The sequence below is a fragment of the Melozone crissalis genome, unplaced genomic scaffold, assembly GCF_028551555.1.
Source record: "Melozone crissalis strain CALT ecotype California unplaced genomic scaffold, PUWL_Pcris_2 ptg000231l_1, whole genome shotgun sequence".
Classification (NCBI taxonomy): domain Eukaryota; kingdom Metazoa; phylum Chordata; class Aves; order Passeriformes; family Passerellidae; genus Melozone; species Melozone crissalis.
Genome location: NW_026535993.1, coordinates 1,716,626 through 1,730,774, shown reverse-complemented (window position 1 = coordinate 1,730,774; position 14,149 = coordinate 1,716,626). Strand labels below are relative to the sequence as shown.

The 14,149-nt window shown below is 52.7% G+C and overlaps 1 protein-coding gene across 1 annotated transcript; it reads right to left on the bottom strand.

The window, feature by feature from the left end:
• Nucleotides 1-5,857: 5,857 nt before the first annotated feature.
• LOC128949401 (olfactory receptor 14J1-like) lies at nt 5,858-10,443 on the bottom strand (the record flags this gene model as incomplete). Its single annotated transcript, XM_054294264.1, has 2 exons — nt 5,858-5,866; nt 9,982-10,443. Coding segments are annotated over 2 exons (471 nt in total), but the record flags the coding sequence as incomplete, so codon positions are not given.
• Nucleotides 10,444-14,149: the final 3,706 nt, after the last annotated feature.

The following is a 14,149-nucleotide window of genomic DNA, read 5'->3' as shown; positions in this document are numbered from 1 at the left end:
TCCAAGAGAGGCCTCTTCACTTCTTCTGTTGTCACCTGTCGATCCACGGCTTGCGTGAGTCGGTCGATGAATGACATGAATGGCTCTGTGGGACCTTGCCTGATGCAAGAGAACGGGACATCCGGAGCTCCTGTCGGCGTAATTTGCATGATTGCCAATCGCGCTGCTTCTTTGATGTCGCTTAACACTCTTCGTGGAAGCCGCGCTGCTTGTTCCCCTGGATAGTCATCTGGAGGATCCCCTGCTAATTGCCCTTCTGTGAGGTTCGCATTCGGCCCACCTTGGTATCTGTTCCGCAACTCAGCAAGATATTTTCTCCACCTTTTTTCCCAGACAAGACTCTGTGTGTCAGTGAGGATCATTGCCACAATACTTCGAATGTCATATGGTGTGAGATCATACATAGAGAATGTCCCTCTTAATAGCTGTTTGAAGTATTGTGAGTTCAGCCCAAAAGTCTGAGCTGCCTTCCCTAAGTCTTTGAGTGTCTCATGACCCATCCTTTCCCACCTTGGATTCTGTCCCTGGGCATCATATGTCACTGGCATTGTCAAATCCCCTGATCCCGGGAATAAATGCTTTTCCTTTTCCAATGCTTCTCTGATTTGCCTCCAATCCATTGTCTTCACCGTCTCTTGAAACCCCTCTTCATCAGATTCCATTGGGATTTGCATGAATAATGGTGTTGTAGATGTCATCGGTGATTCATGGTGTCTCATTTTTCGCCTTGAGGTTTTTGGCCTTGCTCCTAAATCCGAAAAGGAAACTCGAGGATCCTGTTGATATTTCTTCTTTACTGCATCGAATGAATGCAAGAAGCTTTTTGCTGCTTCTGCTGCTGATAGCATCCATGTTGGGACACCTTCCGATGCTGTGATCCTTATGACATCTTCCCCTTGTAGCTGTTCTTCATCTGAGCTTTCATCATCTTCATGAAATCCCAAAGTGGATGGATAATCCCTTTGTCCTGTTAACATTGTCTTCTTCGAGGTGCTTTTCTTTTTATATATTGTTGGAAAAAATTGCTGCATTGTTGCAGTCTCGCCACGAGATGGCGCTGTGGCTCCGCCGAGCCGACCCGGCATGTCGTGCACTTCTGCCCTCCTGCCACTAGGTGGCGCTGTCACCGGCCTCCCTGGCTCGGATGACGGAGCAATCTCGACTGCCCCACTTCCTCTTCCTGCTCGGCGTCCCCCGTGAGGGGAAGGGACTGGGACTCCGAGGCTCTGAACCAAAGGCACCAGATCTGGAGACGGTGTGGAGCCCCGGGATGTAGAATCCCTAACACGGCCCCTCCTCACCCGCGACGTCACAGGGGACTGGGCTCGGGTCCGCCCGCGTCTTACTTTCTGCGCATACGTACTCTCCGAGCTGCTTCCTGTGTCCCCCAAGCTGACGTCATCGTCTCCCCCCTGTCCCACCTCCGAGGTTCCCGCCCCTCGGTCTGTCCCAGAGTCCAACCCCTCCTCCTCTGACGTTGTGTTCGCCTCTCCCGCCGGCACTCCGGCTCTCCCCGCGATTCGAGCTGACCGTCGCACCGGGTCTGACGTCACAACCGCGCGCCTCCTGCGTCTCACCGCGGCGGCTCTTTGAGCCTGCACATTTTCCCTCAGCCCGCCTTCCGCGCTCGCCGCCCCCGCGCCGGTATGTGGGTCTACACCCCGGTTTTTGCGAGTTTCGCCCTCCGCGCGCGTCTCCTCATCTTCACCCGCGCTGCCCGCCGCCGCCGCATCGCCGCTTTCACCGCGAACAGGCCCCCCCCGATCCCTTATCTTCCTGCTCCCCCCCTTCTGCTCCTGACTCCTCCACACTCTCTGGAGTTTCAGGACGCCCTTGGGGTTTGTTGCATTTTTTGATCGGGGGTTTTAATATTTTTTCCTGCTCTCTTTTTTCGAGAGCCCTTTCCCCCTGGCTTTTTAAAGCCAGAGCAATTTTTTTCCCGGAGCTTTGCCGCTCCGCCCCCTTCTCTGAGGGTACCGCAGCTTCTCGCTGCTTTTCCAGTCTTTTAGACTGCACTGAATTACCTTGTAACATGATTCTTGCCGGCGAGAGTAGCTTTAACGCTGTCTCATCTTTTTTTGTTGCTAAAATATATAAATGCCTATTAATTTCTTGCCAAAACCCCACTTCGAACAGCAGATATGTCTCTGCAAGTGGATAATTAAGCCTTGCCCATAATAACAGCTGTTTTAATTCTTTCTTTGGGATCCCTTCTGTATATAATTCTGCTACACTTTGTAAGGTGGATAAGATTTCCCGTTGTTCTTGGGAGAGTGTGGCCCCCATGATCTTATTTTGGCCTTCTTACCGAATCTGTCGTCAGAGTGGTCTGGAGGCCCTTGTTCTCCGTCCAGCAGATTACAAAAGATGGATCCAGAGGCGCCTTTCTGGTCCCAGTCCAGGCCGCTCTGCTACGAACTGTCTTCAGCAGAAGCTGAGAGATGGGATTTCTCAGTGACTGCTGATTTTTGCAGCTTCTCCCGGCCGGTTTTTTCTTTTTCTTCTTTCTTTCTTCAGGCTTCTCTCCTCAGGAGTTGTCAGTGCTGTCCTCTTGGCTCTTCAGCTCTTCAGGGCTTTCCCCCCCCCGAAAGGTTTGGTGGGAGATAGCCCGCACAGCGGACGCCAGTTGTCGGATTTTGGGGCTGTTTAGATGGTCTGGGAAAAGCCCAAAGATGGCCTTGGGCCCCCGGGGTTCGAAAGGACGAGAGGAAGCTTCAGAATTGTTCTCGGTCTCGGTGTTTATTAATTGCTTATCTAAAAGATTTTCTCTTGGCCTGACAGAGTTCTGCTCAGCAGTCAGCCATGGGCACACACTGAGAGCCCCTGGGGCGGTCGTCTATCTTTATACCCGGAGTTACGTATACAATATTTATCATTTTTCTCCAATACCCTCTACCCTTATTAACCAGTGTTCCCCTAGTAAGGTCCAATCCCAGAGTGCCAACTCCACCACAGAAGATGGAGGCCTAGAGGAAGAAGAAGAAGGAGAAGGGCACGCCCCAATTCCTCCATCTTACCTCTCTAGACCCCCCTGTACAGGGATCTTAAACCCTGTATCTCACACTCCAATTAACTTGTCCCTTCACCATTCACCCCAGTGAAATCCTCCCGTCCTCATACTGATGTCATCTCCCATGTGGGATCAAAGTCCAGCCACCAGACATTTCTGGCAACATTCCAGGACTCCCGAGCCCCCCCAGGGGTAGTCTGGTTCACCCTGCGCCCCAGTTCTGAGAGACTGAGATCCCACAGGAATCCATGACAAAAGCTGCCAGGACAGAGAGCTCTGGCTGGCCTTGGCCTCTGTTGGTCACCTCTCATCTCAAGAAAGGCCTGAGGAAAGTATTTGAACAGGTTTGACTACAGGTTTGAACATCAATGGGTCTCTCATCCTCTAAAAAACTCAGCTGCTCTTCTGATCATATGTGTCTTTTGTTTCCTCAGTGTGTCTTATGCATGAAATATTATTTTCAGGTTCATAATATTATTCTTTTCATTCTACCAGTGTTATCTGACACAAAACACCTCCTCTAAATATGGATCCTGGTCACTGTACAAGCAAACACAAGAAAGAATCCAGCAGGAATGATTTGTCCCTGCTCTCATCTGTCCCATCTCCTCTGGAGCTGGAGGTGCAGCCCCAGCACTTGGCAGGGCTCAAGGGCTCACAAGCTCAGCTCCCACCCAGAGAACTTGCAGACCCTGGGCTGCTCTTCTTGGCCCCTGCACGCTCAGCCAGGCTGAGATGGACACTGATGGTTTCTGGGCCAGGCTCTCTGAGCCCAGCCCAGCTCCCTGCAAGCTCTGTCAGCTGCCCTGAGCTCTGGGCAGCACCAAGGGCCTCTCCCCAGCCCAGCCCAGCCGGCTCTGGCCCCACAGCTCTTCTCAGGCCAGGCTGCTCTAGGCACTGCCCCACGGCCTCAGCCCCTGGCAAGGGCACAGCAGCAGCTGCAGCTGCCACAGGACTCAGCCCCAGCATGGGGGAATGTGCCTGGCCAAGGGAAAGGAGGCTCCCTGGGTGCCCTGCTCTCCTCTGCAGGAGATGCTGAGAGCTCTGCAGCCCCTGCTGCCATCCCATCTGCCCAGGGCAGCACAAGAGCCCCGGCCTTGGGGCCCTCAAGAGCTGCTCCTGCTCCAGGCCCAGGGCCCATCCCGAAGCTGGGCCAGCCACAAAGCTGTGCCCATTTCTGTTCATTTCTGCTTTGATGAGGATGGATCCTCAGCACCTTGTAGGCGTGTGATAAATTTTACTTTTACAGAGGCCTCTTCTTTGTTGAGCTCTTCAGTTCAGGAATTCAGTGACAAAGGCTCATAAACATTTGTTCAAAACACCCAAACAAGAGAAGGCCGAGGGAATAATTCAAATCTTCAGTTCTTCTGTGCTTAATTAGACAAATTTAAGAAGTGTATTCAAAGTGAATCTACGATATTGAGAACAATGCAGACAGAATTATTTAGTCGTGTTTAGTTTTCTTTTCCTGTTTATAGATTGGTATCAGCAATCCCCAGTAGATATTGATCCCCAGCCCCTCCTCATGCAGTCTGAACAGAAATGAAAATCAAGACCCTTCATGGCTGGCAATCAATCACATTTTGTCTCTACCCCCTCCCCACCATTTCCCTCATCCAACCCCTGTCACTCAGAGCAGCTGAGGAATGGAGTCACATCCAGGGGTGTTCCCAGGGCTCAGGATTGGGGCCAGGTCAGTGAAATCTCTTTATTGCTGATCTGGATGAGGCCATCGAGGGCACCCTCAGTCAGTTCCCAGGTGAGCCCAAGCTGGGTGGCAGTGTGGCTGTGCTGGAGGGCAGGAAGCTCTGCAGAGGGATCTGGCCAGGCTGGAGCCATTGGCCCAGGACAACGGGATGAGGTTCACCAAGGCCAAGGGCCACGTCCTGCCCTGGGCTCACAACCACCCCAAATCCCTGGCTGTGCCCTGCCCCTGATCCCCACAGCCTGTCCTGTTTCCTTCATCCCTGCACTGCCAGGGACTCTCTGGGACAAGGGAGCTCTGCTCTGGGGATGGAGGGAGGTGCAAGTGCCACCACTGGAGTGGGAGCCAGAACTCACCAGGTTTGTGTCCTTTGGCGGTCAGGAGCTGGTGGGACTCAGAGCAGAGAAAGTTTCTCTTTATGGCCAACAGACCATGGTTGAACAGGACACAATTCAATAACAATCATGCTCTTCCCTGAGCCATGTGCATGGTCTCAGCAGCGTCTGACATGTCCACCATCCGCAAGTGATTTCCATACTAAAATATCTTTTAGAAAAATATGTTTCTGTGATAGATATAAACACAGTGAAGTTCTTGTATCAGGATGCCCATCCTGGAGTAGGGGCAAAGCAGCCTGAACAGTTCCTGATTTGCAAAGCTGTCAGTGGTACATGGAGAAGGGTTTCAGGCTGCTTTTGGTGTTGAGAAAATGCTGAAACCAGCCTGACTCATTTCATCTCCTCCTGTCCTGGCTGATCTCCCCTCTTTCCCCTCCCACCCATTGGCTTTTGTCTCCCCCCAGGCCCTCCGATGAAGAGCCTGGCTCTGTGTTCTCCATCCCCTCCTGGCTGGCACTGCCAGGCTGGGATGAGGAGCCCCTCAGCCTTCCCTGCTCCAAGCTGGACCAGCCCAGCTCCCTCAGCCTCTGCTCACAGCCCAAGGGCTCCAGCCTCACCTTGGAGGCCCTTCCCAGGCCCTGCTCCAGCTGCCAGACATCTTTCCTGTCCTGGGACCCCAAACCAGGCCCCAGTGACCTGGATAATCCACATCCCGGATGTCCTGGTCACCCGGCCCTTGCCCCTTGTCCTCATGTCAGCTTTTGGGGTTGATCTTTAGGAACATCCTTGAGGGGGGCTGTGCCTTTAGGTGGGCTGGGGGGATTCCAGGGTAATGAAGCCTTAATTGGTCTTATCCTAGGGCAAGGTATTACAGCTCCAGAGCTCAGCCCCCAAGGGGACGGAGTGCCAGAGGCCAGCTCGCTTAGATCAAGGTCGCGGGTCAGCCCCTAGCAAGCAGGGGGATATTCAGCTCTTATAGTGATTAGCCAGCTTTTATGATTTCAGCTTTGCTTGCTAGGCAGCTTGCCCTTGGCTTGAGGCTTCAGCAGACGGAAAGAGAGGAGAAAGAAGAAGACACTGGCCATTCCACAAAGATGGCTTTATTGGAGGGGTCCGTGAAGGGTCTCAGCTCTTCTTCTTCTTCTTCTTCTTCTAAGTTAGTAGGGGTACAATATGCTACTTTTATAGCCTTGGCCCCAATCCAATCTTGACCAATGGCAAAGGGTTAGAGGGACCATAAGTGACCAATAGTAGGGTTAACAAGATATTGACTTACATGGCTATAGGGATAGGTTATAGGGCAGATGTCCATGGAGTCAGGAAGCTTCTTTGCTGCTGTGTCTGCATTCCTATTGTTCAGATCCTTCATGGCTCCTTTGCTAAACCTGTGGTGTTTACTACACCAGGGGGACAGGGACCCTGCTGGGCATGAGCAGCATTGGACTTCTGGAGGGAAACTGTTAGGGGGAGCTGGGGCAGAGTGACCAACCCAGTGACTTTACACAGATCTCCTGTGATGTCACAGCCTGCTCTGTGATGTCACAACTCATTATCAATGTCACACAGATGGTCTCTGATGTCACAGCCAACCCTCTGGTGTCATAGTCCGCTCTGTGACGTCACGCTCCCACCCCCTCCCCGTGATGTCACAGCCTGCTCTGTGATGTCACAACTCATTATCAATGTCACACAGATGGTCTCTGATGTCACAGCCAACTCTGTGTTGTCATTATCTCCTCTATGATGTCTGACCTCTGCCCTGTGGTTTCACAGCTGGCTCTGTGATGTCACAGAGACAGCCTATGATGCCATAGCTGCTTGATGACATCACATAACTCACTCTGTAATGTCATAGCCCACTCTGTGATCTCATGTTACCAGATGATAAATTGTCTACACCAGGTGAACACACACAATGCTGGTTCTCCAAAACCCCAGGCCTGTGGAAACCACACAATGCCCATTGTGTGAGAAGGAGAACTGAAATTCACCAGCCTCAGTGTCCTGCCATCTCAGCCAGGCCCACTGGAACATTGGGGTCCATGAGCACCAGGGACCACCAGAGACCCCCCAGGACAGGAGAATGCATGCAAAAGGGGAGGGGAAATATGTTAATGATTTTGGAGACATGATTATCATACGTTTGTTTAGTTCAGGAAAATCAATGAATATGTGTGCAAAATACAGAATATAAACAGAAATTTTCCTGCCCTCAGCATGCATGGCTTTGGGAAGAGCTATCCCCCTGTGCATCTGGCCAAATAAAGAATGCTGCTTCTTAATGCTACACTGGGGTAATGGAGTTATATTATTGTGCCAAATTTTTGGTAACAATCCCACTCCCAAGGAAAGCTCTGTCTGCTGCTGTTCACAAACAGAGAAGGGCTGGTGGGAGATATGGTGGTTGAAGGCTGCCTCCGTCCAGTGACCATGAAATAATCAAGTTTCCAATATTCTGTGAAAGAAGTAGGGGCAGCAACAAAACTTTATCACTGGAATTAGGGAGGGCAGACCTTGGATTCAGGATGCAGATTTGGAGAGTACTGAATCAGGTACTCATTTTATACGGGAAACAGCCCTTAAAAACAAAGGTGTCCAGGAAGGATGGATACACCTCAAGAAAGGAATCTTAAGGGGGAAGGAGCAGCCTGTCCCTCTGTGCCGAAGTTGAACCAGAGAGGAAAATTATTGTCCTGGCTGGGCATGAACTTTTGTGGGAACTCAGGAAAAAAGAGGGTGAATCACCATTGGAAAGAAGATCAGGCATCTTAGGAAGTGTTTAAGGATGTTGTTAGGTCATGCAGAAGGAAAAGTAGAGTGGTGAAAGGTCAATTAGATCTTAACCAGGCCATTTCTGTGAAAAATATTAAAAAATGTTTTTAAAAATAAATTAATAGCAAAAGGACGGATAAGTAGAACATCTAATCTTTATTGGATGCAGTGAGGAGTAGAGTAACTAAGGATAAGGAAAAGCTGAGCTGCTTAACACCTTCTTTGCCCCAGTTTTCAACGTTAGGACAGGTTGCCCTCAGGACAAGTGTTCTCCTGAGCTGGTGGATGGGCACAGGGAGCAGAACAGCCCCCCTGAAATCCAGAAGGAAGCAGCTGGGGACCTGCTGAGCCAGATGGGCAAGAAGGCCAATGGCTCCTGGCCTGGATCAGGAATGGTGTGGCCAGCAGAAGCAGGGCAGTGATTCTTCCCCTGCACTCAGCACTGCTGAGGCCACACCTCTACTGCTGTGTCCATTCCTGGGCCCCCAATTTAGGAAGGCCATGGAGGGGCTGGAGCGTGTCCAGAGAAGGGCAAGAAGGCCAGTGAGGGGTCTGGAACACAAGTCCTATGAGGGGTGGCTGAGGGAGCTGGGGTTGTTTATCCTGGAGAAGAGGAGGCTCAGGGGAGACCTCTTCACCCTCTGCAACTCCCTGACAGGAGGGCGCAGCCAAGGGGGGATCGGGCTCTTCTGACAGGAAACAGTGACAGGACAAGAGGACACAGCTTAAGATGTGCCAAGGGAGGGTTAGACTGGACATTTGGAACAGGTTCTTCACAGAAAAGTCGATTGGCCATTGGAAGGGGCTGCCCAGGGAGCTGATGGACTCACTGGAGCTGTCCCTGGAGGTGTTTATGGAAAGACTGGATGTGGCACTCAGTGCCATGGTCTGGGTGACAAGGTGGTGTTGGGTCACAGGTTGGAGTTGCTGATCTCCAAGGTCTTTTCCAGCCTGTGATTCTGTGATGATTGTGATACTGTGTGGCATCATAAAACCAAGGGTCTCTTCTCACAGTGCAGGGCTAAATCAAACCAAGGAGTCCATTTTGGGACTCTGCCGCCTCATGGAATTCAGAAGACTGTTGTAACACTGTGTGGCTTTGTAGAAATGAGGAGACTGTTGTGACATTGTGCGGCCTTGTGTGACAATGGGGCCATTCTGACAATGCAGGGCCCCATGGAACAAAGAGCCCATTTTTGCACTGAGCACACTCATGGAATGAAGGAAACAGTTTTGACAATGTGGTGCCCCTTGGGACTAAGAGGCCATTGTGACACTGCGGGGTCCAGGGAGAACACAGAACACTGTGAAACCGAGGGGCCCTTTAGAATCAAGAGGCCATTGTGACTCTGTGGAACCTCCTGGAATCATGGAGACCCTTGTGACACTCCAGGGGCCCATGAAGCAAGGGATATCAAAAGTTGAGTGCGAGTGTGGATCTGCTCAAGGGTAGGAGGGCTCTGCAGAGGGCCCTGGACAGGCTGGATCCAGGGCCCAAATCCAACAAGGTGAGGTTGAACACAACCAAGTGCCAGGTCCTGCACTTTGGCCACAACAACCCCTGCAGCGCTACAGGCTGGGGACAGAGTGGCTGGACAGCGGCCAGGCAGAAAGGGACCTGGGGCACTGATGGACAGCAGGCTGGACATGAGGCAGCACTGTGCCCGGGTGGGCAAGAAGGCCAATGGCTCCTGGCCTGGATTAGGAGTGGTGTGGCCAGCAGGAGCAGAGCTGCTATGCAGCCCCTGACATACCCCCAGCTCTGCACACAGACATTGCTGCTGCAGGTCCATAGTAGGCAAGGAAATGGGTATCTCTGCAGAAAACTTTTCTGGGAGATCCTTTAGTTTATTTAAAGCCACTGAGACCACAGGACCTTATTGGTACAATCTGTGGCCACAGGGAAGATGGAGAGAAACAAAATGAGAAATGGCACAAACAATGGCATGCCTTTGTGGACAATATTTAAAAACTAAAACAAAGGAATAAAAAGAACAAACGACCAAACCCAAGTACTATCAAAGATGACTCTTATGAGGAGTGACTTGCAGAAACTGGCCAGCAGTTTATTGTTTCTGAAACCATCCAGTCATCAGTCTCCACATTACAGCCTTGAGCTCCTGGTTCCTCAGGCTGTAGATGAGGGGGTTCAGGGCTGGAGGCACCAACGAGTACAGAACTGACACTGCCAGATCCAGGGATGGGGAGGAGATGGAGGGGGGCTTCAGGTGAGCAAACACGATAGTGCTGAAAAACAGGGAGACCACAGCCAGGTGAGGGAGGCAGGTGGAAAAGGCTTTGTGCCGTCCCTGCTCAGAGGGGATCCTCAGCACAGCCCTGAAGATCTGCACATAGGAAAAAACAATGAACACAAAACAACCAAAAGCTATGGAGACAGTGAAAACAGAAACTTTTATTTTCCTGAGGTAGTATTTGGAGCAGGAGAGCTTGAGGATCTGTGGGATTTCACAGAAGAACCGGTCCAGGGCATTGCCATGGCACAGGGGCAGGGAAAATGTATTGGCTGTGTGCAGCAGAGCATTGAGAAAGGCACTGGCCCAGGCAGCTGCTGCCATGTGGGCACAAGCTCTGCTGCCCAGGAGGGTCCCGTAGTGCAGGGGTTTGCAGATGGACATGTAGCGGTCGTAGCACATGATGGTCAGGAGGGAAAATTCTGTTGTGATAAAGAAGAGAAAGAAGAAAACCTGTGCAGCACATCCTGAGTAGGAGATGTCTCTGGTGTCCCAGAGGGAATTGTGCATGGCTTTGGAGAGAGTGGTGAAGATGGAGCCCAGGTCACTGAGGGCCAGGTTGAGCAGGAAGAAGAACATGGGCGTGTGCAGGTGGTGGCCGCAGGCTACGGCGCTGATGATGAGGCCATTGCCCAGGAGGGCAGCCAGGGAGATGGCCAGCAAGAGGCAGAAGTGCAGGAGCTGCAGCTGCCGCGTGTCTGCCAATGCCAGCAGGAGGAAGTGCCTGATGGAGCTGCTGTTGAACATTTGCTGCCTTAGTAAATGGTTTTCTGCTGAGGAGAAAAAGGCAGGACAGAGCCGGGCTCAACACAGAGCAAGATATATTGCATATCCTACAGCAATTCAACATTCAGGATCTCTCTTTTTGGAACCACTTCTCTGCATTCTCCTCACCTGGGACCTGGGTTTTTCAGGCATTGAGACCAGGGGCTCCCAAACAGGCTCCAGAGGATTCCTTCTTTTTGTTCAGTGAGAGGCAACTGAGAAGGCTGGGTGATCACCAATTAAATGGACTCCTGAAACACCAGAATGCTTTTCAGTCCTGCTGTTTGCAATTTGCCCATCTGAAGAACTGAGCTGAGGAAAGTCCTTGTCTTTTTTCATCCAGTTGCACCTGCCACAGTTAGGAGTGGTTGTGAGTGTTTGAAATGCCTGACATTTCTAAAGCACTGCAGATGAAACCGTGTGGGTGTGAGAGGCACAGGGATGGACTCTCAGTGCAGGGACAAGAGACCAGCTCTGCCCATCAGGGCTGTTCTCAGCTGCCCCTTGCTGGCAGCTTGGAGCTGAAGGAGAGGCACCCAGAGGAGTTCCCCTCAGAGAAACAGGGCAGTGCTGAGGGCAGAGGGCTCTGGGCAGAGAGCAGATGGACAGAGCCCTCGCCTTCTCCCAGAGTGCCTCATGAGGATCTCAGCTGTCTCCTGCCAGGCTGGTGCACAGAGGGATCATTGCAGTGCCCAGGTGCAGCTGCCCAGCAGCATTTCCCTGGCCCTGCCACTGAGCTGTCTCCTCCATGGGGATCCCAGGCAGCCCAGAGACAGCACAGGAGAGCTGTGCCCTTCTGGAGAGCACCCTGCAGCCCTGCAGGACACCCAGGGAATGAGCTGAACGGCCCTGAGGGCACCTGGGCACTCTGCTCCCACAGACACATCTCCGCAGCAGGATCCAAGGGGTCCCTGCCTGGACGGGCACCTGCCAGCCCCAAACCCTGGCTCTGCCTCAGAAACCCCAATGGTGGCAAAAAGGACAGCACAGGCACCTGGAGATGGCAGAGAAATGTCACAATGCTCCTGCCAGGGGACAGCAGGGACATAGAGACTGATGGAAATCAGGGGCTTGTCCTTCCTTCCCTGGGCTCTGGCTGCTGCAGGGGCTCTGCACAGCCGAGCCCCCGTGGGATGAGGGCAGGGGCTCTGTTTAGGATGGGAAAGGAGCCCAGGGAGGAGCTGCTGGGGGAAGGTGCCTGAGCCACAGGGACAGCAGGAAGGTGCCACATCCCCCTGGTCAGCATTTGTGGCAGCAGCTCCCTGTCCCTCCCTGCCCGTGTCTCTGCTGAGTGGGGCTGTTGCTGCCAGCAGCGTCTCCCTGTGCCCAGCTCCGCTCCCTGCCAGGGCTCACAGAGCCCATCTCCACCCCACGGTCCTGGGGCAGCTCTGCCTGTCCCTGCAGGGACCTGTCCTGTGCCTCTGAGGGGGCAGCAGGGAAGCCTCACTCTGGAGCTTGTTCTGCTCCACACCAGGACATCCAGGAGAGCCATCCTGACAGGTCCTGTCAGTGCTGGCATTGTCAGAGACACTTCCAGGAACTCACCTGCATTGCTCTGCAGCCAGAGACTCACTGTGTCCAGGGGCTGTGCAGATTTCTCCCCTGATGTGGTCTCTCCTGTCCGCCCACCCCACCCCTTTAACCTCTTCGTCACTTGTGCTGCCTGCCCTTGCCGCCTGCAGATACTCCCCTGTCTGCCCTATGGCCGCCTCCTCTGCAGAGGAGGAACTGGGTGAGGGCTTGCAAAAGATCATGGAAACTGTGGGATGTGCCAGCCTTAGGAGAAGCCTCCAGGAATGGAATTTTAACTTTCCTAGAGGCAGAGAATTATTCATTCAAACCCTGGGAAAATTTGTCCCCTGGCAAGAGCTCAATCACCCTCCTAGCCCAGGCTGCCTCTGCTCTCTCTGTGCCTCTGTGCTGTGCCCGGGTGGCTGCAGGCAGAGCCCCAGCCCTGCTGGGCTGGGAGAGGAGCTGCTCCTGGCCAGAGCTGTCTCTCTGCAGCTCTGCTGCCCTTGCCAGGAGCTGCCTCTGTGCCAGGAGCCTGGCCCATCCCAGCAGCAGAGACACTGCACAAGGACTTCTCTTGTGGGTTGGGTGCTGAGTCCCTGAACATCAGTCCCTGAGAGAGAGTTGAAGAAATCTCTCAAGAATTTAAAGTCACAATCAATCTCCAAATTTTCTTGAAGTTTTATGGGTCCCACTGAGGGACATGACTGAGAAAGTGTCCCCAGGTTCCAGTTAGAGCAGAACACTGGAGGCAATGATGACAGCTGGGGACAAACAAGGCCAAGGTGTCTCTGGTGCTGAGCAAAGCTGGATGTGTTTGAGGAATGCAAAGGGCCTACCCTGAGCCCCAGCCCCTGGCCAGGCAGATGCTGTCCCTCCCTCCTTGCTCAGGGCTCTTGATGGGATGGACACTGGCATGTGGGGATGTGCAACGCAAGGGGAGGAGCATGGGGCGGCCCCTGCCAGGCTGCTGAGCAGGGACAAGGAGGCAATGAGGCCCCGGGCCAGCAAGGGTCACTTGTCTCCTGCTCCTGGCTCCTGGTTCCACCAGGCCTTCCTGCATCACAATGGTCCCTTGGTTCCAAGAGGTTTCTCAGGTCACAATGGTCTCCTTGGATCCACAGCATCACAATGGATCATTGGTTCAATGTGGCCCCAAGGTGCCAAAATGGATTTTGGTTCTGTGGGGTTCTGCTGTGTCACCATGGACCCTTTGTTCCATGAGTTTGCACAGTGTCACAGCTGACTCCTTGGGTCTGTGAGGGACCACTATCACCAAATCTCTGAAATATCAGAATAAGGCTCCCTACCACTAATTTGCTATTTAAGAGGGAATCATTTATTCAGGCTTAAGGTCCAAAATGGGATAACTCCTAACCATATGTGTACATGTAATTGTACCAGGGTGTTCCTTATATACAGACCCTAAATATGAATTACAATTTACCCACTTCCAAAAAACACACCCCAAGTTCCCAGATTCACTCCTTGTTTTCTCTATCCCTGCACCCTTGAGCCAGATTTCTTCTTCTTCTCTTCCAACCATCCTTGCTGGGAAAGCAGCCCCTGCATGCCTTGTTCCTGTGCTGAAAGTTCACAGGCAGGGTAAACTGTGGGATCTCAGTCTCTCAGAACTGGGGTGCAGGGTGAACCAGACCCCCCCTGGGGGGCTCGGGAGTCCTGGAATGCTGCCAGAGATGTCTGGTGGCTGGACTTTGATCCCACATGGGAGATGACATCAGTATGAGGACGGGAGGATTTCACTGGGGTGAATGGTGAAGAGACAAGTTAATTGGAG